Here is a 25,268-nt window from a genome sequence, read left to right on the forward strand (position 1 = left end):
CCATATACTAATAATGCCCCCAAGGTGCCCCCCATGAGCTAATAATGCCCCCAGAGGTGCCCCCATAAGCTAATAATGCCCCCAGAGGTGCCCCCATGAACTAATAATGCCCCCTGCTCTGCCCCTAAAAACAAACAAACATCCTACTCACCTAATCCACGCTGTGGCTGCAGGCAGAAGCTCTCCTCCTCCTCTTCTGGCTCCATCTTGCGAGCCGCAGGGACGGGACCTCCGGCAGGCGTGATGACGTCACATCATCACGCCTGCCGGAGAGGTCACGTCCCGGCCTCCCATAGGCTGCTGGCATGAAGTGTCAGCAGCCTATGGGAGTGAATGTAGGAGCAGGATGCTGACACTTCCTGCTCCTACTCCATCTATACAGTACATGTATACAGGGCCCCCTACTCCATCTATACAGTACGTGTATACAGGACCCCCTACTCCATCTATACAGTACATGTATACAGGACCCCCTACTCCATCTATACAGGAGATGTATACAGGACCCCCTACTCCATCTATACAGTACATGTATACAGGGCCCCCTACTCTATCTATACAGTACATGTATACAGGACCCCCTACTTCATCTATACAGTACATGTATACAGGGCAGTATTACCAGCTGCTGCTGCCCTAAGCACTAAGCCTGAGGGTGCCCCATCCTCACTCACCAATTAGCATCAGGATAGGTAGGTAATAGCTCCACACGTCACATTTAACACCGCCACAACAAGCCTGACCAATACCGCCATACTGTGACTGGATAACACTGTCATACCACACCTGACCAATACCGCCATACTGTGACTGGATAACACTGCCATACCATACCTGTTCAATACCGCCATACTGTGACTGGATAACACTGTCATACCAGACCTTACCAATACCGCCAAACTGTGACTGGGTAACACTGTCATAACACACCTGACCAATACCACCATACTATGACTGGAAAAAACTGCTATACCAGACCTGACCAATACCGCCATACTGTAACTGGATAACACTGCCATACCAGACCTGACCAATACTGCCATACTGTGACTGGATAACACTGCCATACCATACCTGTTCAATACCGCCATACTGTGACTGGATAACACTGCCATACCAGACCTTACCAATACCGCCACACTGTGACTGGAGAACACCGCCACACCAGACCTGACCAATACCTCCATACTGTGACTCGATAACACCGCTATACCAGAACTGACCAATACCGCCATACCCCCCTTGAAAAGACACAAGATTTTTTGGCAAGTCTGAACGGGAGGGTACTGCCCCTCTGCAAGGTGCTACCCTACGCACCAGACCATGGGTGCCTAATGGTAAATACGACCCTGCAGGTATACAGGACACTACAAGTATACAGGACCCCAAAACTATACACTACAGGTGTACGGGACCTCCACCAACTATATACTACAGGTATACAGGACCCCAAACTTTACACTTCAGGTATACAGGACCCCAAAACTATAAACTACAGGTATCCGCAGTAGATTTCACGCTGCGAATTTGCAGCGAAATCCGCTGCGCATCCAGTGCCATTCAACCGTATGACACTACATACTCGCAGCAGGATTAACATCCCGCTGCAACTGTAGATTAACCTCACGGCAAGAGGGGCAATGTATACAGTATGGGGGATACCTGCGGGGGGAGTGTATACAGTATGGGGGCTACCTGCAGTGGAGAGTGTATACAGCATGGGGCAACCCGCAAGAAGGGGGGGGGATTATTATAAGCTGCAGGTTTTCTGCACACACACCTTACTTATGGTCTGCAGTCGGCGGGGGGTCCCCCAAACTACACACTACAGGTATACAGGACCCCAGAATTATACACTACAGGTATACAGGACCTCCACCAACTATATACTACAGGTATGCAGGACTTCCACTAACACAGTGTTATGTATAACCAGGCTCAGCATAACACTACCAATTTTGTATATAACCAGGCTCTGTATAACACTACCAATGTTGTACATAATCAGGCTGTATATAACACTGCCAATATTGTATATAACAAGGCTGTATATAACACTGCCAATGTTGTATATAACCAGGCTGTATATAACACTGCCAATGTTGCATATAACCAGGCTGTATATTACACTGCCAATGTTGTATATAACCAGGCTGTATATAACACTGACAATGTTGCATATAACCAAGCTGTATATTACACTGACAATGTTGCATATAACCAGGCTGTATATTACACTGCCAATGTTGCATATAACCAGGCTGTATATTACACTGACAATGTTGCACATAACCAGGCTGTATATAATAGGTGATAGGACTGGACCTACTGGTCCACAGATGCTGGTAAATACAAACACAATAACCCTTCGAGACACTTCAGCTGTGCAGCTTACACACTTCAATACGTAAGATAGCGACATCTAGTGGTCATCTCTTAATACTACTTTGACTGCAATAAGACCACAAAAAGTACAGACTTTTGCGAAGGGTGTGAACAACAGTACCACCCCTAGTGGGATACCACAATAGATAGATAGGAAATAGATAGATGTGTGAGCTCTGCAGGGGTTAATGCTGGGATCCCCTGGTCAGCTGTGCAGGGGTTAGTGTTGGGGTCCCCTGGTCAGCTGTGCAAGGGTTAGTGTTGGGGTCCCCTGGTCAGCTGTGCAGGGGTTAGTGTTGGGGTCCCCTGGTCAGCTGTGCAGGGGTTAGTGTTGGGGTCCCCTGGTCAGCTGTGCAGGGGTTAGTGTTGGGGTCCCCCGGTCAGCTCTGCAGGGGTTAGTGTTGGGGTCCCCCGGTCAGCTCTGCAGGGGTTAGTGTTGGGGTCCCCCGGTCAGCTCTGCAGGGGCAAGTGTTGGGGGTCCCCCGGTGTGAGGGAGTCCTCTGTGAGGGGCCGGTGTTGGGGTCCCCCGGTGTGAGGGAGTCCTCCGTGAGGGGCCGGTGTTGGGGTCCCCCCGGTGTGAGGGAGTCCTCCGTGAGGGGCCGGTGTTGGGGTCACCCCGGTGTGAGGGAGTCCTCCGTGAGGGGCCGGTGCTGGGACCACCCCTCTGTCTCCGGGCCGGGGGGCGGGGGGGAGTCTTTAATAATGGTGTAAGCTGATGCCCGGGCAGTAGTCACACAGGATGGCGGCGGCGGCGGCTCTGCTGGGGGGGAGGCAGCGGCTCCGGCGGGAGGTGATGGGGCGGAGGGGGCTGCGCGGGGGGCCGAGGCTCTGTACGGTGGGGCCGGTGGTGCGGGGGGAGGCCGGGGGGGCGCTGGGGAAGAGTCTGCAGGAGATGCCGGGGCCCCGGACACTCACCAACCTGCTCGAGTTCTTCTGGAGGGACGGATTCAGCCGCATCCACGAGATCCAGGTGAGGGGCTCAGCCCGGGGGCTCTCATCTCTGTGGGGTGACTGGGGGGGCTCATCTCTGTGGGGTGACTGGGGGGGTCTCATCTCTGTGGGGTGACTGGGGGGGGGGTCTCATCTCTGTGGGGTGACTGGGGGGCTCATCTCTGTGGGGTGACTGGGGGGGGGGTCTCATCTCTGTGGGGTGACTGGGGGGGTCTCATCTCTGTGGGGTGACTGGGGGGTCTCTGATCTCTATGGGGTGACGGGGGGGGAGGTCTCTGTGGGGTGACTGGGGGGGGCTCTCTGATCTCTGTGGGGTGACTGAGGGGTCTCTGATCTCTATGGGGTGACTGGAGGGGTCTCTGATCTCTGTGGGGTGACTGGGGGGTCTCTGATCTCTGTGGGGTTACTGGGGGGGGTCTCTGATCTCTGTGGGGTGGCTGGGGGGGTCTCTGCGGGGTGACTGCGGGGATCTCTGCGGGGTGACTGCGGGGTGACTGTTGGGGTCTCTGCGGGGTGACTGTTGGGGTCTCTGCGGGGTGACTGTTGGGGTCTCTGCGGGGTGACTGTTGGGGTCTCTGCGGGGTGACTGTTGGGGTCTCTGCGGGGTGACTGTTGGGGTCTCTGCGGGGTGACTGTTGGGGTCTCTGCGGGGTGACTGCGGGGATCTCTGGGGTGACTGGGGGGTCTCTGGGGGGGTCTCTGATCTCTGTGGGGTGACTGGGGGGTCTCTGATCTCTATGGGGTGACTGGGGAGGGTGACTGCGGTGGTCTCTGTGGGGTGACTGGGGGGGTCTCTGATCTCTATGGGGTGACTGGGGGGGGGTCTCTGATCTATGGGGTGACTGGGGGGGTCTCTGATCTCTATGGGGTGACTGGGGGGGGGTCTCTGATCTCTGTGGGGTGACTGTTGGGGTCTCTGATCTCTATGGGGTGACTGCGGGGGTCTCTATGGGGTGACTGCGGGGGTCTCTGTGGGGTGACTGCAGGGGTCTCTGTGGGGTGACTGGGGAGGGTGACTGCGGGGGTGACTGCGGGGGTCTCTGTGGGGTGACTGCGGGGGTCTCTGTGGGGTGACTGCGGGGGTCTCTGTGGGGTGACTGCGGGGGTCTCTGTGGGGTGACTGCGGGGGTCTCTGTGGGGTGACTGCGGGGGTCTCTGTGGGGTGACTGCGGGGGTCTCTGTGGGGTGACTGCGGGGGTCTCTGTGGGGTGACTGCGGGGGTCTCTGCGGGGTGACTGTTGGGGTCTCTGATCTCTGTGGGGTGACTGTGTGGGGGGTCTCTGATCTCTGTGGGGTGACTGTGGGGGGGGTCTCTGATCTCTGTGGGGTGACTGGGGGGGGGTCTCTGATCTCTGGGGTGACTGGGGGGGGGTCTCTGATCTCTGTGGGGTGACTGGGGGGGTCTCTGATCACTGTGGGGTGACTGGGGGGGTCTCTGATCTCTGTGGGGTGACTGGGGGGGTCTCTGATCTCTATGGGGTGACTGGGGGGGTCTCTGATCTCTATGGGGTGACTGGGGGGGGTCTCTGATCTCTATGGGGTGACTGGGGGGGGTCTCTGATCTATGGGGTGACTGGGGGGGTCTCTGATCTCTATGGGGTGACTGGGGGGGGGTCTCTGATCTCTATGGGGTGACTGGGGGGGGGGTCTCTGATCTCTGTGGGGTGACTGTTGGGGTCTCTGATCTCTATGGGGTGACTGCGGGGGTCTCTGTGGGGTGACTGCGGGGGTCTCTGTGGGGTGACTGCGGGGGTCTCTGTGGGGTGACTGCGGGGGTCTCTGTGGGGTGACTGCGGGGGTCTCTGTGGGGTGACTGGGGGGGGTCTCTGATCTCTGTAGGGTGACTGTCGGGGTCTCTGATCTCTGCGGGGTGACTGGGGAGGGTGACTGCGGGGGTGACTGCGGGGGTCTCTGTGGGGTGACTGCGGGGGTCTCTGTGGGGTGACTGCGGGGGTCTCTGTGGGGTGACTGCGGGGGTCTCTGTGGGGTGACTGCGGGGGTCTCTGTGGGGTGACTGCGGGGGTCTCTGTGGGGTGACTGCGGGGGTCTCTGTGGGGTGACTGCGGGGGTCTCTGTGGGGTGACTGCGGGGGTCTCTGTGGGGTGACTGGGGGGGTCTCTGCGGGGTGACTGTTGGGGTCTCTGCGGGGTGACTGTGTGGGGGGTCTCTGATCTCTGTGGGGTGACTGGGGGGGGGGTCTCTGATCTGTGGGGTGACTGGGGGAGGTCTCTGATCACTGTGGGGTGACTGGGGGGTCTCTGATCACTGTGGGGTGACTGGGGGGGTCTCTGATCTGTGTGGGGTGACTGGGGGGGTCTCTGATCTCTGTGGGGTGACTGGGGTGGAGGGGTCTCTAGTTTGCTCTGTCACCCCTCTATGAATTGCCGGGGGGAGATCAGGCCTTTGTCTGGGGGTGTACACTGGGGGTCCTCAGGACTGGGGGTCTCTGGCTCTGCAGGGGTTAATGTGCGGTCTGCAGGTGTCTTTCCTCCCTGGATACAGAACACACTGTGCGGATTGCGCCATGTGGCTCCCGGGTGCGGACTGTCCGGGACTGCAGGGGTTAATGTTATTTATCCGCGTTTAACCCCTTCGTCTTCAACTCCCACGTGTTCTAATTCGGAGTTATACAACCAGGGGCGTGGCCTCCATATCTACTGTCAGCAAGCCCCACCCCCACATGTGCAGAGAACAGGGAGTGGGCGTGGCCGCAGAGGGTGAGTGTTTACATTCAGCCTGTGATACATTGTAGCCAGCTGGAGGCTGTATCACAGCTGAGAGCTTGGATACACTAATGATTAGATACGCTGGATAGGCTTAGGGTACAAACACACACGCCGTATACGCAGCAGATCTGTAGCGGATTTGATGCTGTGTTCACTTATATAGATCTAATCTGCTGCGTATACGGTGTGTGTGTTTGTCCCCTTATAGTGCGTTTACACAGACAGATTTATCGGACAGATTTTGGAAGCCAAAGCCAGGAACCGATTATAACCAGTGAACAGCTCATAAAGGAAAGACTGAGATTTATCCTCTTCTGCAATCCATTCCTGCCTTTGGCTTCAAAAATCTGTTAGATAAATCTCTGTGTAAACACACCCTAAGGCTATGTTTACACTACGTAAAAGTGCGTCCGTTGTTGTCAATGGCAACAATGGCCGTACTTTTTGCGCGGTGGAACAATGCCTTACTTTCAATGGGATCCCGGCTGGAGCGTATACACACCGGAAATAACTGACATGTCAGTTTTCTGCGGCCGCAATTCAATGAATTGTGGCTGTAGGAAACCCTGTCAGTTCACACTATGAAGCTCCATAGTGTGCAGGGGGAAGCTCTGATGCGGGCGCCCGTATCAGAGCTCTGCGGCCGGACAGATAATCCAGCCCGTACTTAAGCACCGGCCGCGATGATCCGGGCACAGACCGGCCGTTCTGTGGCCCGGCCCGGGTTGTTCACGTGTGAACATAGCCTTATAATAGATCTCAGTCCTCACAATTTAGGCTTAGATACCCTGCATAGGGTCATATGTGCTGAGATACACTGGCTCAGCAGGCAGGACATATGTTTAGATACACTAGCTCTGCAGATGGAACCTGGACAGGGCATGGGCTTAGATACAGTGGCTGAGCAGGCAGGATGCTGTAGATACACGGCTCCCCGGCTGCTCTTGTCCTTTGTTCTCTTCCTGCACAGACAGGTGTGTGATACCTGATCCCCCCGCCACTACCTGCACATTCACCGGCCACCGGACCAGAACAGACCAGGCACTGGGGGGCGCTGTCGCTGCTTGATTTAGTGTGTGTTCACATGATACAGAGAACAGGAGGAGGCTCCGAGCTGCACCCCCCCCCCTGCGGATCTGCCCCCCCCCCAACCTCCCCCCTCCCCCCTTGGATCTGCCCCTCCCCTCCCCAGCAGATGGGGCCCTGCTGAGCACAGAACACTGCGGACCCCTCCCCATGCGGCTGTGTGACGGTCACCGGCGCAGTGTGTGGACGGCCAGCAATGTGTGTTGCGGCTCTTCTGTTCTTTAGCTGCTGCCGTTCTTATCATCTGGAAGGTCACTGGTTACGTTGCTGATCACCTGCTGATCCTGCGTCGGATCGTCCTGCCTTGCGGTTCCCCATCGGTGACGGTTTTGCTTTGGTTTCCGGAATCTGAGGCTGAAATCTTCCCAGAATTATGTGATTTCTCTCCTGGGCCGAACGCCAAACAGCTGCCGCCATCCCCGCACCCAGAACATTCCTCCCGGATGGAGACAAATCCTCTACAAGAGGGACGTCTCCTCCCGGCCAATCCTGGTGACCTGCCCGGGGCGAACAGGTGCTGAAGCCAGTGCCCGAGCCCCCCCCCCGACTGGAGCCATCCCCTGAGCCCCCCCAACCGGAGCCATCCCCCAAGATACCCCTGGACTGGAGCCATCCCCTAAGCCCCCCCCCCCCCCCCCCCCCCAACAAGTGCCATCCCACAAGCCCACCAGAACTGTCCCCTGAGCCTAACAGCCGGGCAGTCACTGAGCCTATGAGAGCCATCCCCCCCCCGTATCATGTGACCCTACCCCCCCCCCGTATCATGTGACCCTACCCCCCCCCCCGTATCATGTGACCCTACCCCCCCCCCGTATCATGTGACCCTACCCCCCCCCCCCCGTATCATGTGACCCTACCCACCCCCCGTATATCATGTGACCCTAACCCCCCATATATCATGTGACCCTAACCCCCCCATGTATCATGTGACCCTAACACCCCCGCCTCCCCCCCCCCCCCCAGATCATGTGACCCTAACACCCCTCCCCCGGATACGTTGCCCCGTTTACACATGCAGCACTGTTTTTAATGAGCTAAAAAAATAGGAAAAATAATAAAACTTCACATTTCTTCCTTGGAATTTTCTAACAAGATGATCAGCAGCCTGAGGAGCCCGAACTCGGAAAGTGTGACTCCGCAGAGCGGGGCGCAGCGTGCGATTCCCTAATCTTGTGCCACCACAGAAATGACTTTCCTCCTCTTCTCTTCCCTCCCGACTCCTCTTTCACCTGTGGCTTCTGGGATCCAGCAGTCATGGGGCTCCCCCTGGTGGACAGTGGAGGGAACTGCACCCCCTGCTGCTGGGAAGACTTGTCCCAGCATTATCACTGGGTTCAGGATCTCCGCTCGGTCCTGGTGGTGTAATGGAGGCGGCCGGCGTGTTGCGTGATTCCCCCTGTGTGTTCTCGGTGGATTCCCTCCCGTAGTTATCACCATCATCTCACTGCCAGATGATCAGTCGGTTATCAGTCACTGCATAGTAACAATAGAGGTGACAGGTGGGATAGAGAAGGGGGGGAGGGGAATTGGGGGTGTAATGTTGGGGGGGGGGGGAGGGGAGCCGGAGGTGTTATGTGGGGAGAGGCGAGCTGAGGGGGGGGGGGGGAGCTGGGGGGCAATGTTGGGGGAGGGGGTGTGTGGTGGGGGTAATTTTGGGGAGGAAGGAGGGAGTGGAGCAAGGGGAGGTTAATGTTGGGGGTAAGGGAGCCGGGGGTAGTGGGGGTAGTGTGTGTGTGTGTGTGTGTGTGTGTGTGTGTGTTGAGGGGGGGGAGAGGGGATGTAGTAATGTGTGTGTATGGTAGCCGGGGGGTAATGTTGGGGGGGAGGGGAGCTCACGTCTTACTACACACCGGTTATATCTTACATTCTAATTCCAGCAAAAGCACATCCAGGAATATGGCCGAATCTTCAAGTCACATTTTGGTCCTCAGTTTGTGGTATCGATTGCAGACAGAGACATGGTGGCCCAGGTTCTACGAGCTGAGAGAGACGCCCCCCAGAGGGCCAACATGGAGTCCTGGCAGGAATACCGGGACCTGAGAGGGCGATCAACAGGGCTCATATCTGCGTGAGTAGTGATCACCCTGTAAGATGTATAACATATACTTATATACAGGACCATACCCAGGTTATACCAGCTGTCCATATATAATTATATACAGTATATACCCAGGTTATACCAGCTGTACATATATAATTATATACAGTATATACTCAGGTTATAGCAGCTGTATATATATAATTATATACAGTATATACCCAGGTTATTCTGGCTGTCCATATATAACTATATATAGGAGAGCCCCAGGTTATACCAGCTGGACATATATAATTATATACAGTATGTACCCAGGTTATACTGGCTGTCCATATATAACTATATACAGGAGAGCCCCAGGTTATACCAGCTGTACATACAGTCATGGCAAAAAGTTTTGAGAATGATACAAATATTAATTTTTACAAAGTCTACTGCTTAAGTTTTTAAAATGTCAATTTGCATTTACTCCAGAATGTTATACAGAGGGATCAGCTTAACAGCAATTACTTGCACAGTCAATATTTGCCTAGAAAATGAACTTTATCCCCCAAAACACATTTCACCATCATTGCAGCCTTACAAGGAGCAGCTAACATGGTTTCAGTGATTGCTCCATTATCACAGGTGTGGGTGTTGATGAGGACAGGGCTGGAGATCAATCTGTCATGATTAAGTAAGAATGACACCACTGGACACTTTAAAAGGAGGCTGGTGCTTGGCATCATTGTTTCTCTTCTGTTACCATGGTTATCTCTAAAGAAACACGGGCACAAAAATGTACTGTACTGCACAAAAATGGCCCAACAGGGAAGAGTATCGCAGCTAGAAAGATTGCACCTCAGTCAACAATCTATCGCATCATCAAGAACTTCAAGGAGAGAGGTTCCATTGTTGCCAAAAAGGCTCCAGGGCGCCCAAGAAAGACCAGCAAGCGCCAGGACCGTCTCTTAAGTGTTTTAGCTGCGGGATGGGGCTACCAGCAGTGCAGAGCTTGCTCAGGAATGGCAGCAGGCAGGTGTGAGGGCATCTGCACTGTGCACTGTGAGACTGCGGAGACTCTTGGAGCAAGGCCTGGTCTCAAGGAGGGCAGCAAAGAAGCCACTTCTCTCCAGAAAAAACATCAGGGACAGACTGATATTCTGCAAAAGGTACAAGGAGTGGACTGCTGAGGACTGGGGGAAAGGTCCAGGGAGCGGACTGCTGAGGACTAGGGGAAAGGTCCAGGGAGCGGACTGCTGAGGACTGGGGGAAAGGTCCAGGGAGCGGACTGCTGAGGACTGGGGGAAAGGTCCAGGAAGTGGACTGCGGAGGACTGGGGGAAAGTCATTTTCTCTGATGAATCCCCTTTCCGATTGTTTGGGACATCTGGAAAACAGCTTATTGGGAGAAGACGAGGTGAGCGCTACCACCAGTCTTGTCTCATGCCAACTGTACCCGGCATCCTGAAACCATTCATGTGTGAGGTTGCTTCTCAGCCAAGGGAATCGGCTCTCTCACAGTCTTGCCTAAAAACACAGCCATGAATAAAGAATGGGACCAGAATGTCCTCCCAAGAGCAACTTCTCCCAACCGTCCAAGAGCAGGTTGGCCATCAACAATGCCTTTTCCAGCATGATGGAGCACCTTGCCATAAAGCAAAGGTAATAACTAAATGGCTCAGGGAACAAAACATAGAGGATTTGGGTTCATGGCCTGGAAACTCCCCAGATCTTAATCCCATTGAGAACTTGTGGTCAATCATCAAGAGACGGGTGGACAAACAAAAAGCAACAAATTCTGACAAAATGCAAGCATTGATTGTGCAAGAATGGACAACTATCAGTCAGGATTTGGGCCAGAAGTTGATTGAGAGCAGCCGGGGAGAATTGCAGAGGTCCTGAAGAAGAAGCCGCAACACTGCAAATATTATAGACTTGCTGCAGTAACTCATCTAACTGTCAGTATAAGCTTCTGTTACTTATAATATGATTGGAATTATATTTCTGTATGTGATAAAAACATCTGACAAACACACAGAAAAACTAGAGGGCAGAGGATCATGGGAAAATATAAGATTTGTGTCATTCTCAAAACTTTTGGCCATGACTGTATATAATTATATACAGGAGATCCCCAGGTTATACCAGCTGTACACATATATAATTACATACAGTATATACCCAGGTTATACCAGCTGTACATATATAGTTATTTACAGCAGTGTTTTTCAACCAGTGTGCCGTGGCACACTAGTGTGCCGTGACACATGGTCGGGTGTGCCGCGGGCGCCGTCCCCCTCACCTACTGGCCCGAACATCCCCAGGTTTCTCTCCCCTCTCATCCCCATCCCTGCTCACCTTCCCTGAGATGCTCGCCGCGGGTGCCGTCCCCCTCCCCTACTACCGGACGCGCTCCTCCAATCAGGGGAGACCGGGAGCGTGGTGCGCTGCGGCGGGCCGTGATGCACGCATCCAATCAACATGTGCGCTACGGCCCGCCGCAGCGCACCACGCTCCCGGTCTCCCCTGATTGGAGGAGCGCGTCCGGTAGTAGGTGAGGGGGACGGCACCCGCGGCGAGCATCTCAGGGAAGGTGAGCAGGGATGGGGATGAAACGGGAGAGAAGCAGAGGGGAGAGAAACCTGGGGATGGGGAGAAGCAGGGGGATGAGAAACCTGGGGATGGGGGAGAAGCAGGGGGATGAGAAACCTGGGGATGGGGGAGAAGCAGGGGGATGAGAAACCTGGGGATGGGGGAGAAGCAGGGGGATGAGAAACCTGGGGATGGGGGAGAAGCAGGGGGATGAGAAACCTGGGGATGGGGCAGAAGCAGGGGGATGAGAAACCTGGGGATGGGGGAGAAGCAGGGGGATGAGAAACCTGGGGATGGGGGAGAAGCAGGGGGATGAGAAACCTGGGGATGGGGGAGAAGCAGGGGGATGAGAAACCTGGGGATGGGGGAGAAGCAGGGGGATGAGAAACCTGGGGATGGGGGAGAAGCAGGGGGATGAGAAACCTGGGGATGGGGGAGAAGCAGGGGGATGAGAAACCTGGGGATGGGGGAGAAGCAGGGGGATGAGAAACTTGGGGATGGGGGAGAAGCAGGGGGATGAGAAACCTGGGGATGGGGGAGAAGCAGGGGGATGAGAAACCTGGGGATGGGGGAGAAGCAGGGGGATGAGAAACCTGGGGATGGGGGAGAAGCAGGGGGATGAGAAACCTGGGGATGGGGGAGAAGCAGGGGGATGAGAAACCTGGGGATGGGGGAGAAGCAGGGGGATGAGAAACCTGGGGATGGGGGAGAAGCAGGGGGATGAGAAACCTGGGGATGGGGGAGAAGCAGGGGGATGAGAAACCTGGGGATGGGGGAGAAGCAGGGGGATGAGAAACCTGGGGATGGGGGAGAAGCAGGGGGAGAAGCACAGGAGAGAAGTAGGGGGGAGAAGTATGGTGGAGAGAAGCAGGGGGGAGAAGTATGGTGGAGAGAAGCACAGGAGAGAAGTATGGTGGAGAGAAGCACGGGGGAGAAGAAAACAGGCCCAGGTTTCACACTGAGTGAGTATAAATACATCTTAGAATCTATATTATTAACTATATGTATAATATGTACTGTTTTAGTGTCATTTTGTGGCATTTTGGTTGGTGGTGTGCCCCGGGATTTTTTAAGTATAAAAAGTGTGCCACGGCTCAAAAAAGATTGAAAATCACTGATTTACAGTATATACCCAGGTTATACCAGCTGTACATATATAGTTATACACAGGAGATCCCCAGGTTATAACGGCTGTACATATATAATTATATACAGTATATACCCAGGTTATAACGGCTGTACATATATAATTATATACAGTATATACCCAGGTTATACCAGCTGGACATATATAACTATACACAGTATATACCCAGGTTATACCAGCTGTACATATATAGTTATTTACAGTATATACCCAGGTTATACCAGCTGTACATATATAGTTATTTACAGTATATACCCAGGTTATACCAGCTGTACATATATAGTTATTTACAGTATATACCCAGGTTATACCAGCTGTACATATATAGGTATATACAGTCCCCGGGCGTGCGGCCCCCGTCAGTCCCCAGGCAATGGTGTGGGGACCATCAGTTGTGGTGTGCAGAAGTCAGGTGGATACACAGCTGATAGTCTTACTGAACAGACTGTTATGGTCCTTTTAGACGGAGCGATAATTTGCCCGATCGCACGATTAACGATTTTGAATGAACGATGCGTGTTTTTTATAACGATCAGCGTTTAGACGGAACGATACATCGTACAGAAAAATCGTTTTGCGATTGTTTAAGCCTATCTCACACATAGGTGAAAGACTGTTTACACAGAACGATCTGCGAATTTTTTTGTGAACGACCAACGATGATTTGAGAACATGTTGAAAGATCAAAATGAACGATTTACCACTCGTCGTTTGATCGTTCACTGTGTTTACACGGAACGCTTATCATTCAAATTCCATCGTTATTGTGCAAATTTGAACGATAATCGTTCCGTGTAAAAGGACCATTAGAATTTGAATTATGGCAAGAAAAAAAAGCAGCTAAGTAAGAAAAACGAGCGGCCGTCGTTACTGTAAGAAATAAAGGTCAGTCCGAAAAATTGGGAAAACTGTGAAAGTCCCCAAGTGCAAAAACCATCAAGTGCTACAAAGAGACTGACTGACATGAGGAGCCCAGGAGAGGAAGAGCAAGAGTCACCTCCGCTGCAGGGGAGAAGTTAATCCGAGTCACCGGCCTCAGAAATCACAGGTAACAGCAGCTCAGAGACCAGGTCAGTGCCGGCACACAGAGATATAGCAGCAGAGACATCTCTCCAACAACTGGTAAGAGAAGACTGTGCAGCAGCAGAGACATCTCTACAGCAACTGGTAAGAGGAGACTGTGCAGCAGCAGCAGAGACATCTCTACAACAACTGGTAAGAGGAGACTGTGCAGCAGCAGAGACATCTCTACAACAACTGGTAAGAGGAGACTGTGCAGCAGAGACATCTCTACAACAACTGGTAAGAGGAGACTGTGCAGCAGAGACATCTCTACAGCAACTGGTAAGAGGAGACTGTGCAGCAGCAGCAGAGACATCTCTACAACAACTGGTAAGAGGAGACTGTGCAGCAGCAGAGACATCTCTACAACAACTGGTAAGAGGAGACTGTGCAGCAGAGACATCTCTACAACAACTGGTAAGAGGAGACTGTGCAGCAGAGACATCTCTACAGCAACTGGTAAGAGGAGACTGTGCAGCAGCAGCAGAGACATCTCTACAACAACTGGTAAGAGGAGACTGTGCAGCAGCAGAGACATCTCTACAACAACTGGTAAGAGGAGACTGTGTGCAGCAGAGACATCTCTACAACAACTGGTAAGAGGAGACTGTGCAGCAGCAGAGACATCTCTACAACAACTGGTAAGAGGAGACTGTGCAGCAGCAGCAGAGACATCTCTACAACAACTGGTAAGAGGAGACTGTGCAGCAGCAGCAGAGACATCTCTACAACAACTGGTAAGAGGAGACTATGCAGCAGAGACATCTCTACAACAACTGGTAAGAGGAGACTGTGCAGCAGCAGCAGAGACATCTCTACAACAACTGGTAAGAGGAGACTGTGCAGCAGCAGCAGAGACATCTCTACAACAACTGGTAAGAGGAGACTCTGTGCAGCAGCCATCATGGTATAATAGCTGCTAGGAAACCACTGCTAAGTACAGACAAAAAGCAAAAGAGACTTGTTTGGGTAGAGAACACCAGGAATGGACATTAGACCGGTGGAAATCTGCGCTTTGGTCTGAGGAGTCAGAATCTGAGATCTTTGGCTCCAACCACCGTGTCTCTGTGCGAGGCAGAAAAGGTGACCGGATGGAGTCTACATGGCTGGTGCCCACTGTGAAGCATGGAGGGGGAGGTGTGATGGTGTGTGTGTATGGGGGGGGGGTGTTTTGCTGGTGATACTATTATGGATTTGTTATAAATTCGAGGCATACTGACCCACCATGGCCACCACAGCATCTTGCAGCGGCCGCTATTCCATCTGGTTTGTGTTTAGTTGGACCATCATTTATTTTTGGGGGGGCTATGTGACCCAGGAGGAGACAGATGGGGGGGCTATGTGACCCAGGAGGAGACAGATGGGGGGGGCTATGTGACCCAGGAGGAGACAGATGGGGGGGGGGCTATGTGACCCAGGAGGAGAGTGATGGGGGCCCATGTGACCCAGGAGGAGAGTGATGGGGGCCCATGTGACCCAGGAGGAGAGTGATGGGGGCCCATGTGACCCAGGAGGAGAGTGATGGGGGCCCATGTGACCCAGGAGGAGAGTGATGGGGGCCCATGTGACCCAGGAGGAGAGTGATGGGGGCCCATGTGACCCAGGAGGAGAGTGATGGGGGCCCATGTGACCCAGGAGGAGAGTGATGGGGGCCCATTTGACCCAGGAGGAGAGTGATGGGGGCCCATTTGACCCAGGAGGAGAGTGATGGGGGCCCATGTGACCCAGGAGGAGAGTGATGGGGGGCCATGTGACCCAGGAGGAGAGTGATGGGGGGCCATGTGACCCAGGAGGAGAGTGATGGGGGGCCATGTGACCCAGGAGGAGAGTGATGGGGGGCCATGTGACCCAGGAGGAGAGTGATGGGGGGCCATGTGACCCAGGAGGAGAGTGATGGGGGCCATGTGACCCAGGAGGAGAGTGATGGGGGGCCATGTGACCCAGGAGGAGAGTGATGGGGGGCCATGTGACTCAGGAGGAGAGTGATGGGGGCCATGTGACCCAGGAGGAGAGTGATGGGGGGCCATGTGACCCAGGAGGAGAGTGATGGGGGGCCATGTGACCCAGGAGGAGAGTGATGGGGGGCCATGTGACCCAGGAGGAGAGTGATGGGGGGCCATGTGACCCAGGAGGAGAGTGATGGGGGCCATGTGACCCAGGAGGAGAGTGATGGGGGGCCATGTGACCCAGGAGGAGAGTGATGGGGGGCCATGTGACCCAGGAGGAGAGTGATGGGGGGCCATGTGACCCAGGAGGAGAGTGATGGGGGGCCATGTGACCCAGGAGGAGAGTGATGGGGGGCCATGTGACCCAGGAGGAGAGTGATGGGGGGCCATGTGACCCAGGAGGAGAGTGATGGGGGGCCATGTGACCCAGGAGGAGAGTGATGGGGGGCCATGTGACCCAGGAGGAGAGTGATGGGGGGCCATGTGACCCAGGAGGAGAGTGATGGGGGGCCATGTGACCCAGGAGGAGAGTGATGGGGGGGCCATGTGACCCAGGAGGAGAGTGATGGGGGGCCATGTGACCCAGGAGGATCTCTGGGAACTCCTTGAAGACTGTTTGCAGACCATTTCCGGTGACATTCAAGAGAATGCCCAGAGTGTGCAAAGCAGGAATCACAGCAAAAGGCGGCGACTATGAAGAACCAAGAATAGAAGACAGATTTCCAGGTGTTTCACACTTTTTTGATAAGTATCTAATTCCACATGTCTTATTTCATAGCTTTGATGCCTTCTACAACTTTCATAGTCATGAAAACTCTTTTAATGGTGTGTCCAAACTTTTGGTCTGTACTGTATATAATTATATATAGTATATACCTAGTTTATATCAGCTGTACATATATAGTTATATACAGGAGATCCCCAGGTTATACCAGCTGTACATATATAGTTATATACAGGATATACACAGGTTATACCAGCTGTACATATATAATTATACACAGGAGATGCCCAGGTTATACCAGCTGTACATATATAGTTATATACAGGATATACACAGGTTATACCAGCTGTACATATATAATTATACACAGGAGATCCCCAGGTTATACCAGCTGTACATATATAGTTATATACAGGATATACACAGGTTATACCAGCTGTACATATATAATTATACACAGGAGATGCCCAGGTTATACCAGCCGTACATATATAATTATACACAGTATATACCCAGGTTATAGCAGCTGGACATATATAATTATACACAGCATATACCCAGGTTATACCAGCTGTACATATATAATTATATACAGGAGATGCCCAGGTTATAGCAGCTGTGCATATATAATTATATACAGGAGATGCCCAGGTTATACCAGCTGTACATATATAATTATAAACCCAGGTTATACCAGCTGTACATATATAATTATATACCCAGGTTATAGCAGCTGTAAATATATAATTATATACAGTATATACCCAGGTTATACCAACTGTACATATATAATTATATACAGTATATACCCAGGTTATACCAGCTGTACATATATAATTATATACAGTATATACCCAGGTTATAACAGCTGTACATATTTAATTATATACAGTGTATACCCAGGTTATACCAGCTGTACATATTTAATTATATACAGTATATACCCAGGTTATACCAGCTGTACATATATAATTATATACAGTATATACCCAGGTTATACCAGCTGTCCATATATACAGTATATACCCAGGTTATAGCAGCTGTATATCATTATACTCAGGTTATGAGCTTGTCTCTCATCAGGGAAGGTAAGAAGTGGCTCTCCATGCGCAGTGTTTTACGCCAGAAGATCCTGAAGCCCCGGAACGTGTTTGAATATTCCGGTGGAGTCAATGAAGTTGTTGCTGACCTGATCAAGAGGATCCGAGTTCTCCGATCTGAAGAAGATGATGGAGAAACTGTGACCAACGTCAATGACCTCTACTTCAAGTACTCGATGGAAGGTAAAGCAGCGGCCAGCGCCCTGACCATCCTGACATGAATGTGCTTAGTTATTATAAGTGATGTTTGTCTTCTCGGACGCTCCTTCCGGCTCTCCCCCAGCTGTGGCCACCATTCTGTACGAGTCGCGGCTGGGCTGCCTGGATAACCGCGTCCCCTCACAGACCCTGGAGTACATCGAGGCTCTGGAGCTGATGTTCAGCATGTTCAAGACCACCATGTACGCCGGCGCCATCCCAAAGTGGCTGCGGCCATTCATCCCTAAACCCTGGGAGGAGTTTTGCCGCTCCTGGGACGGACTCTTCAGATTCAGTAAGGATCGGACGTTTTCACCTATTACGGACAGTAGTTCTGCCTGTGTTTTTTTTTTTTTTTTTTTGTTTTTTTTTTAAATATATTTTTGATTTTGATTTTTTTTTTTTTTTCTCCTCCAGGTCAGATCCATGTGGATAAGAAGCTGAAGGAGATCGAATCCAAACTGGAGAGGGGGGAGGAGGTTAAAGGGGGCCTCCTGACCTCCCTGCTGATCAGTAAGGAGCTGTCTGTGGAGGAACTCTACGCCAACATGACCGAGATGCTGCTGGCCGGAGTGGATACGGTAATGGTGGTCTCCTCGGGGGGGGGGGGGGGTCACAGAGGGCAGATACTGAGCCACTTACCCCCCGCCGTCCCCTCTCGCCCCCCCATACTCTAGACTTCCTTCACTCTCTCCTGGGCGACCTACCTTCTGGCCAAGAACCCTCAGATCCAGCAGACGGTCTACAATGAGATTGTGAGTAACCTCGGGAAGGACGTGGTGCCGACTGCAGAGGACGTCCCCAGGCTGCCGCTAGTGAGGGCCGTTCTGAAGGAGACGCTCCGGTGAGAGGCCGGGCCGGGGGGTTACAGCTGTATACGGTATATAGTGTGCACTACCTCTATATAAGATAGGGGGCTGTCTATAAACCTCTGTCAGAGGTCACTGTGGGTCACCCACCCCATACTTCAACTGGTTGATCCCGCTGACCATCTATAGGGACCCAGTGATCCCCTTGGCTTAAAGGGGTAGTTCACCAAATTTTTCTTTAAAATAAAACTGGTGCCAGAAATAACTTACTTCTATTAAAAAATCTTCAGTCTTCCAGTACTTCAGCACTCTCAGACTATAAAGAATACACTACTTCCTGCAGGACATACAGCAGCTGATAAGTACTGGAAGACTAGAGATTTTGTAATAGAAGTAAATTACAAATCTCTGGCACTTGCTGGGACCAGTTTGTTTGAAAGAAACATTTTTTGAGAACAATCCCTTTAAGTGTCGTCCTATACAATGTGATGTGCCTGACCTAATAACATGCCGTAACCAGGGACAGGAGAGGGCGCTGCTCTCACCACTAGGAGGGGACTCTAACTTCTATTTTTTTTTTCCCCCAGATTGTTTCCAGTCTTACCAGGGAATGGCCGAGTGACCCAGGACGATATGGTTATTGGAGGATATCTGATCCCTAAAGGCGTGAGTGTCACAAGCAATGTTGTTACACACTGCTTAAAGGGGTTCTCTGGGATTATGCACAGCTACTATCTTGCAAAAACAGCGCCACCTCTGTCCTCAGGTTGTGTGTGGTGTAGCAATTCAATTCTAATGGATTCAATGGAACAGAGATGCAAAACCCCCACACTCAACCTCAGGACAAGATTGGCACTGTTTCTGGAAGAAAGCGGACATTTTCTAATCCTGGATAATCCCTTTAAGCTTTATCCACATAAAGTGGGAAAAAAAGTTCTACAACCTTCTAAAGGAGAGCTGCTTATGCTGGCCGTACTGACACAGTGACCTCAAAAAACTGTAAGCTCTATACAGAGTGGGCGACCCCCTGGACGGGTGTAGTGGCTGACTCCCCTGGACGGGTGTAGTGGCTGACTCCCCTGGACGGGTGTAGTGGCTGACTCCCCTGGACGGGTGTAGTGGCTGACTCCCCTGGACGGGTGTAGTGGCTGGAGACGGGTGTAGTCGCTGACCACCTGTTTGTCCCACAGACCCAGCTGGCCCTTTGCCACTATTCCACCTCCTATGATGAGGATTACTTCCCAAAGGCAGAAGAATTCCGGCCCAGTCGCTGGTTACGCAATGGACACCTGGACAGAGTCGAGAACTTTGGCTCCATTCCCTTTGGCTATGGAATCCGCAGCTGCATCGGCAAGAGGGTGGCTGAGCTGGAGATTCACCTGGCACTGGCCCAGGTGTGTGTGTGTGTGTGTGTGTGTGTGTGTGTGGGGGGGGGGGGGCATGAAGGGAATCAGGGGGGGTGACCAAAGGGGAGGGGCATGAAGGGAATTGGGTGTGACCTAAGGGGAGGGGCATGAAGGGAAGCGGGGGGGTGACCTAAGGGGAGGGGCATGAAGGGAAGCAGGTGGTGGGGGGCATGAAGGGAAGCGGGGGGAAGGGGCATGAAGGGAAGTGGGGGGAAGGGGCATGAAGGGAAGCGGGGTGAGGTGGGGCATGAAGGGAAGCGGCGGGGAGGGGCATGAAGGGAAGCAGGGGGAGGTGGAGGGGGGCATGAAGGGAAGCAGGGGGAGGTGGAGGGGGGCATGAAGGGAAGTGGGGGGGAGGGGCATGAAGGGAAGCGGCGGGGAGGGGCATGAAGGGAAGCAGGGGGAGGTGGAGGGGGGCATGAAGGGAAGTGGGGGGGAGGGGCATGAAGGGAAGCGGCAAGGAGGGGCATGAAGGGAAGCAGGGGGAGGTGGAGGGGGGCATGAAGGGAAGTGGGGGGGAGGGGCATGAAGGGAAGCAGGGGGGAGGGATCTGCATACACAATGTATCTCTGCACATATTTCCATATAGTGAAGGATGGCAGCACTTCTGCAGGTATGGAGACCGCTTCCAGACGCCTGGATGTTTAGTTCCCCTTTAACCCTTCCTATGCAGGGGATTTGGAGCTGTGTATCAGACACATTGCACAGTCTGGAGCTCATCTTCTGTCTCTTCTTCTCCCCTCAGCTCCTCCAGAAATTTGAGATCAAGACTTCACCGAAAACACAAAGTGTCCTCCCAAAAACCCACGGACTGCTGTGCCCGGCGGGCGCCATCAATGTGCGTTACGTGGACCGTGAGTAGGAGCCCTGACCCAAGTGCCACCTGTGCCTGGAGGAGCACCGACCACCAGGATTCTTTCTTTTAATCCGGACTTGTGATTTTATAGATGTTGGCGGCAGAGGAGGAGGAGCGTTCTATACGAGAATATTGTGTCCACTTTCCTCATACTGTATGGGGGAGCTGAATCTGCCCAGGTCAGAACATGGCCACATTCCTCTCCTGGTGCGGCACTCCTCCTTCATGATTCCTCATCCCAGTGTGCGGTGCGGCACTCCTCCTCCATGATTCCTCATCCCGGTGTGCTCTGCGGCACTCCTCCTCCATAATTCCTCATCCCGGTGTGCTCTGCGGCACTCCTCCTCCATGATTCCTCATCCCGGTGTGCTCTGCGGCACTCCTCCTCCATGATTCCTCATCCCGGTGTGCTCTGCGGCACTCCTCCTCCATGATTCCTCATCCCGGTGTGCTCTGCGGCACTCCTCCTCCATGATTCCTCATTCCGTTCTGCGCCCCGGCACTCCTCCTCCATGATTCCTCATTCTATTGTGCGCCGCGGCACTCCTTCTCCATGATTCCTCATCCCGGTGTGCGCTGCAGCATTCCTCATCCCGGTGTGCGCTGCGGCACTCCTCCTCCGTGATTGCTCATCTTGCTTATGATTGTAATGAACGTTTTACCGTTTTAGCTGAATGTTGTGATTCTACAGAAATCTAACATTAAAGGGGTACTCTGGCTTTCAGGAAGTTTAATCGTTGTGTAATAGAACGCTCTGCTGCTCTGCGTTTCTTCCCGCTGTCTCTGCCGTCAGCCATGAGATTTTCTGGATGGGAGAGGATTATACCTTCCATTCAGTGATGGCAGGCCGGAGCCGAAACACAAAGTATAAGAGACGTTTCCTATTCAAGGATTAGGCTTTAGGAGACCTTTCACCCCGATGTTATAAGGAACTGTGAGGCTGTAATGCCGCTGTATGGCTGCGGGGGGCAGTAGTGTGCCGTGAAGGTGAGAAGCGGATGGCGGAGCCTCACACTGTTCCCACAATACACATCAGGTGCAGGTGCCAGATGCTTCCCAAGTGTCACCCGTACACGGCTTGTCATGTCTGGTGCTGCAGGATCCGTACACGGCTTGTCATGTCTGGTGCTGCAGGATCCGTACACGGCTTGTCATGTCTGGTGCTGCAGGATCCGTACACGGCTTGTCATGTCTGGTGCTGCAGGATCCGTACACGGCTTGTCATGTCTGGTGCTGCAGGATCCGTACACGGCTTGTCATGTCTGGTGCTGCAGGATCCGTACACGGCTTGTCATGTCTGGTGCTGCAGGATCCGTACACGGCTTGTCATGCCTGATGCTGCCTGTCCATCTGATGCTGCAGGATCCGTACACTGCTTGTCATGTCTGGTGCTGCCTGTCCGTCTGATGCTGCAGGATCCGTACATGGCTTGTCATGCCTGATGCTGCAGGATCCGTACACTGCTTGTCATGTCTGGTGCTGCCTGTCCGTCTGATGCTGCAGGATCCGTACACAGCTTGTCATGCCTGGCGCTGCCTGTCTGATGCTGCAGGATCCGTACACGGCTTGCTTGATGCTGCAGGAATGTCGGGAACGTCTTGTGGCAGGTGGTGTACACGCGCCTTTCATACCCCATGAATCACGTCCAGTATAAAGGTGGTGTCCAATCTATGAAGCTGAATGTGAGAGGTTCTGCAGCTCTGTATTACACCACGTCCAGGAGCTCCGCTTGCTGTCAGTGAATGAGAAGCTCCTGGTCTTACGGCTGGAGGCCGATACGGTTCACAGCTGAGGGTTTGTTTCATGTCTTGAGAGCACTGACCTTAGTGTAGCAGAGCTGACCTGTATGTACCGCACACAACGCTGCAGAGCATCTCACTGTGCAGATACGTCTTATATACAAACTGTAGAATCCAAGTGATGGGGGGAGGGGGGATTATAAAATGTGTTGCATCCAGAGCAGCACTCCTAATTCTGCAGCCTAAAGCACATCACCAGATCCAGCAACTGTACAGAGCCTGCTCTGCTGTGGTGCATTGTGAGAGATGTCGTGTTCACGCCAGGATATCCCACAATGCATTAGGAGTAGATTATAGAAGGTGCATATAGCAGCTGCAGCTCTGGATGTGATACCGATGTAGCAGAGCTCAGTTTTTTTCTGTGTATTGTGATAACTTTGGGCTAAACTAATGCAGATCCAGGGAGAACCGACTGCACATTTACAGAGCACACGGTGCGGTGGCTACAGGCCCGGCCACCCTCCCCCCCCCCCCCCATCACCTTTCAGTCACTTTTAAGTCGTTTGTCGTTTTCTCGTACTTTTATACCGTTTGTGCCTGACCGTTTTATTTATGTTGCAGCAGAGCTGAGGGTGCGTTCCTTTGTTACTGTGCCCTTTTTAGGTTGTTTTTTCCTGTTGATTTTTTTAGTACTGATCTGTTCTACATGAGGAGTAATAAAATATTTATTGGTTCATGGTTTGTTCTGTGTCGTTTATAGGGGGTCTGAAGTATCGGCCGCCGCGGGGTATCATGTGACCACGCACGCTCTATAGGAGCCAACCGCCATTGTTATCTGAACAGCCAAGCTGCAGCCTCTCCGGGCATGCTGGGAGTTGTAGTGTTAGAGAAGGCCTAGAATGAAGTCGTAGATTCCTGGTGGGATGTGGACGAGCTGGAGGTCTCTTAAAGGAGAATCGCATCATTTAGTGGCTGAGGGCATCAGCGCTCATTCTACTACACTGGGCTCCCTTTAATCTGCTGTATCGGGGATGGGGAATGGGGAATCTTCCACCCTTCAGATGTAAAATTACATTTCCCATCATGCCTGGATAGCTAAGGCTGTGGCTGCCCAGGCATGATGGGAGTTGTAGTCTTACACAGCTGAAGGCCAGCAGCTTCTCCATCCCTGTCTGCCTGCTAGAACCAGAAGCCGTGCTCCACATCCTGGCTCTTCTAAGGTGTAAGGTGACCAGTAGACGGCGCTGTCTCCCAGCTGATTGTCCTCCGTGACACTGACCAGTAGGTGGCGCTGTCTCCCAGCTGATTGTCCTCCGTGACACTGACCAGTAGGTGGCGCTGTCTCCCAGCTGATTGTCCTCCGTGACACTGACCAGTAGGTGGCGCTGTCTCCCAGCTGATTGTCCTCCGTGACACTGACCAGTAGGTGGCGCTGTCTCCCAGCTGATTGTCCTCCGTGACAATGACCAGTAGGCGGCGCTGTCTCCCAGCTGATTGTCCTCCGTGACACTGACCAGTAGGTGGCGCTGTCTCCCAGCTGATTGTCCTCCGTGACACTGACCAGTAGGTGGCGCTGTCTCCCAGCTGATTGTCCTCCGTGACACTGACCAGTAGGCGGCGCTGTCTCCCAGCTGATTGTCCTCCGTGACACTGACCAGTAGGCGGCGCTGTCTCCCAGCTGATTGTCCTCCGTGACACTGACCAGTAGGCGGCGCTGTCTCCCAGCTGATTGTCCTCCGTGACACTGACCAGTAGGCGGCGCTGTCTCCCAGCTGATTGTCCTCCGTGACACTGACCAGTAGGCGGCGCTGTCTCCCAGCTGATTGTCCTCCGTGACACTGACCAGTAGGCGGCGCTGTCTCCCAGCTGATTGTCCTCCGTGACACTGACCAGTAGGCGGCGCTGTCTCCCAGCTGATTGTCCTCCGTGACACTGACCAGTAGGTGGCGCTGTCTCCCAGCTGATTGTCCTCACTGACCAGTAGGTGGCGCTGTCTCCCAGCTGATTGTCCTCCGTGACACTGACCAGTAGATGGCGCTGTCTCCCAGCTGATTGTCCTCACTGAACAGTAGGTGGCGCTGTCTCCCAGCTGATTGTCCTCCGTGACACTGACCAGTAGGTGGCGCTGTCTCCCAGCTGATTGTCCTCACTGAACAGTAGGTGGCGCTGTCTCCCAGCTGATTGTCCTCACTGACCAGTAGGTGGCGCTGTCTCCCAGCTGATTGTCCTCCGTGACACTGACCAGTAGGTGGCGCTCCATGACATCTATGCAGGGAATGCAGTGTAATAAATTATTTACATGGGTCAGGGCTCTGTCCTGGGGCTTTAGGCCGTGGTCACATACAGCCTTTGTTTCCTAAAGATGGGCCCCAATATTTCAGATGGGAATTCCCCTTTAAGAGGCTGTGAGGGATTTCTGATGTTCATCCGCCAGCCTTCTAGCCGCAGGGGTGGGAGATGGACGCTGCTGAATCTCTTTGGCGCCTTTCTGTAGTCATCTATAGCCCCTGAGCCGGTGCCCA

At 53.0% G+C, this 25,268-nt stretch overlaps 1 protein-coding gene across 4 annotated transcripts in view; it reads left to right on the plus strand.

The window, feature by feature from the left end:
* The window catches only part of CYP27C1 (cytochrome P450 family 27 subfamily C member 1), a 48,180-nt gene extending 26,922 nt beyond the window's left edge, over positions 1-21,258 (plus strand). The window contains exons 1-9 of one of the 4 annotated variants that reach the window (XM_069984804.1): positions 3,261-3,355; positions 9,026-9,216; positions 17,722-17,921; positions 18,022-18,231; positions 18,354-18,517; positions 18,614-18,780; positions 19,333-19,411; positions 19,936-20,139; positions 20,897-21,258. In XM_069984804.1, the coding sequence (XP_069840905.1) occupies positions 3,278-3,355; positions 9,026-9,216; positions 17,722-17,921; positions 18,022-18,231; positions 18,354-18,517; positions 18,614-18,780; positions 19,333-19,411; positions 19,936-20,139; positions 20,897-21,013 (1,410 nt within the window). In that variant the 5' untranslated portion in view covers positions 3,261-3,277 and the 3' untranslated portion in view covers positions 21,014-21,258. Of the gene's footprint in view, positions 1-3,260; positions 3,356-8,194; positions 8,648-9,025; positions 9,217-17,721; positions 17,922-18,021; positions 18,232-18,353; positions 18,518-18,613; positions 18,781-19,332; positions 19,412-19,935; positions 20,140-20,896 lie in introns of those variants that run through there. The other 3 variants (XM_069984807.1, XM_069984806.1, XM_069984808.1) reach the window with 3 other exon arrangements.
* Positions 21,259-25,268: the final 4,010 nt, after the last annotated feature.

This window comes from Dendropsophus ebraccatus, chromosome 9 (assembly GCF_027789765.1).
Source record: "Dendropsophus ebraccatus isolate aDenEbr1 chromosome 9, aDenEbr1.pat, whole genome shotgun sequence".
Taxonomy (NCBI): domain Eukaryota; kingdom Metazoa; phylum Chordata; class Amphibia; order Anura; family Hylidae; genus Dendropsophus; species Dendropsophus ebraccatus.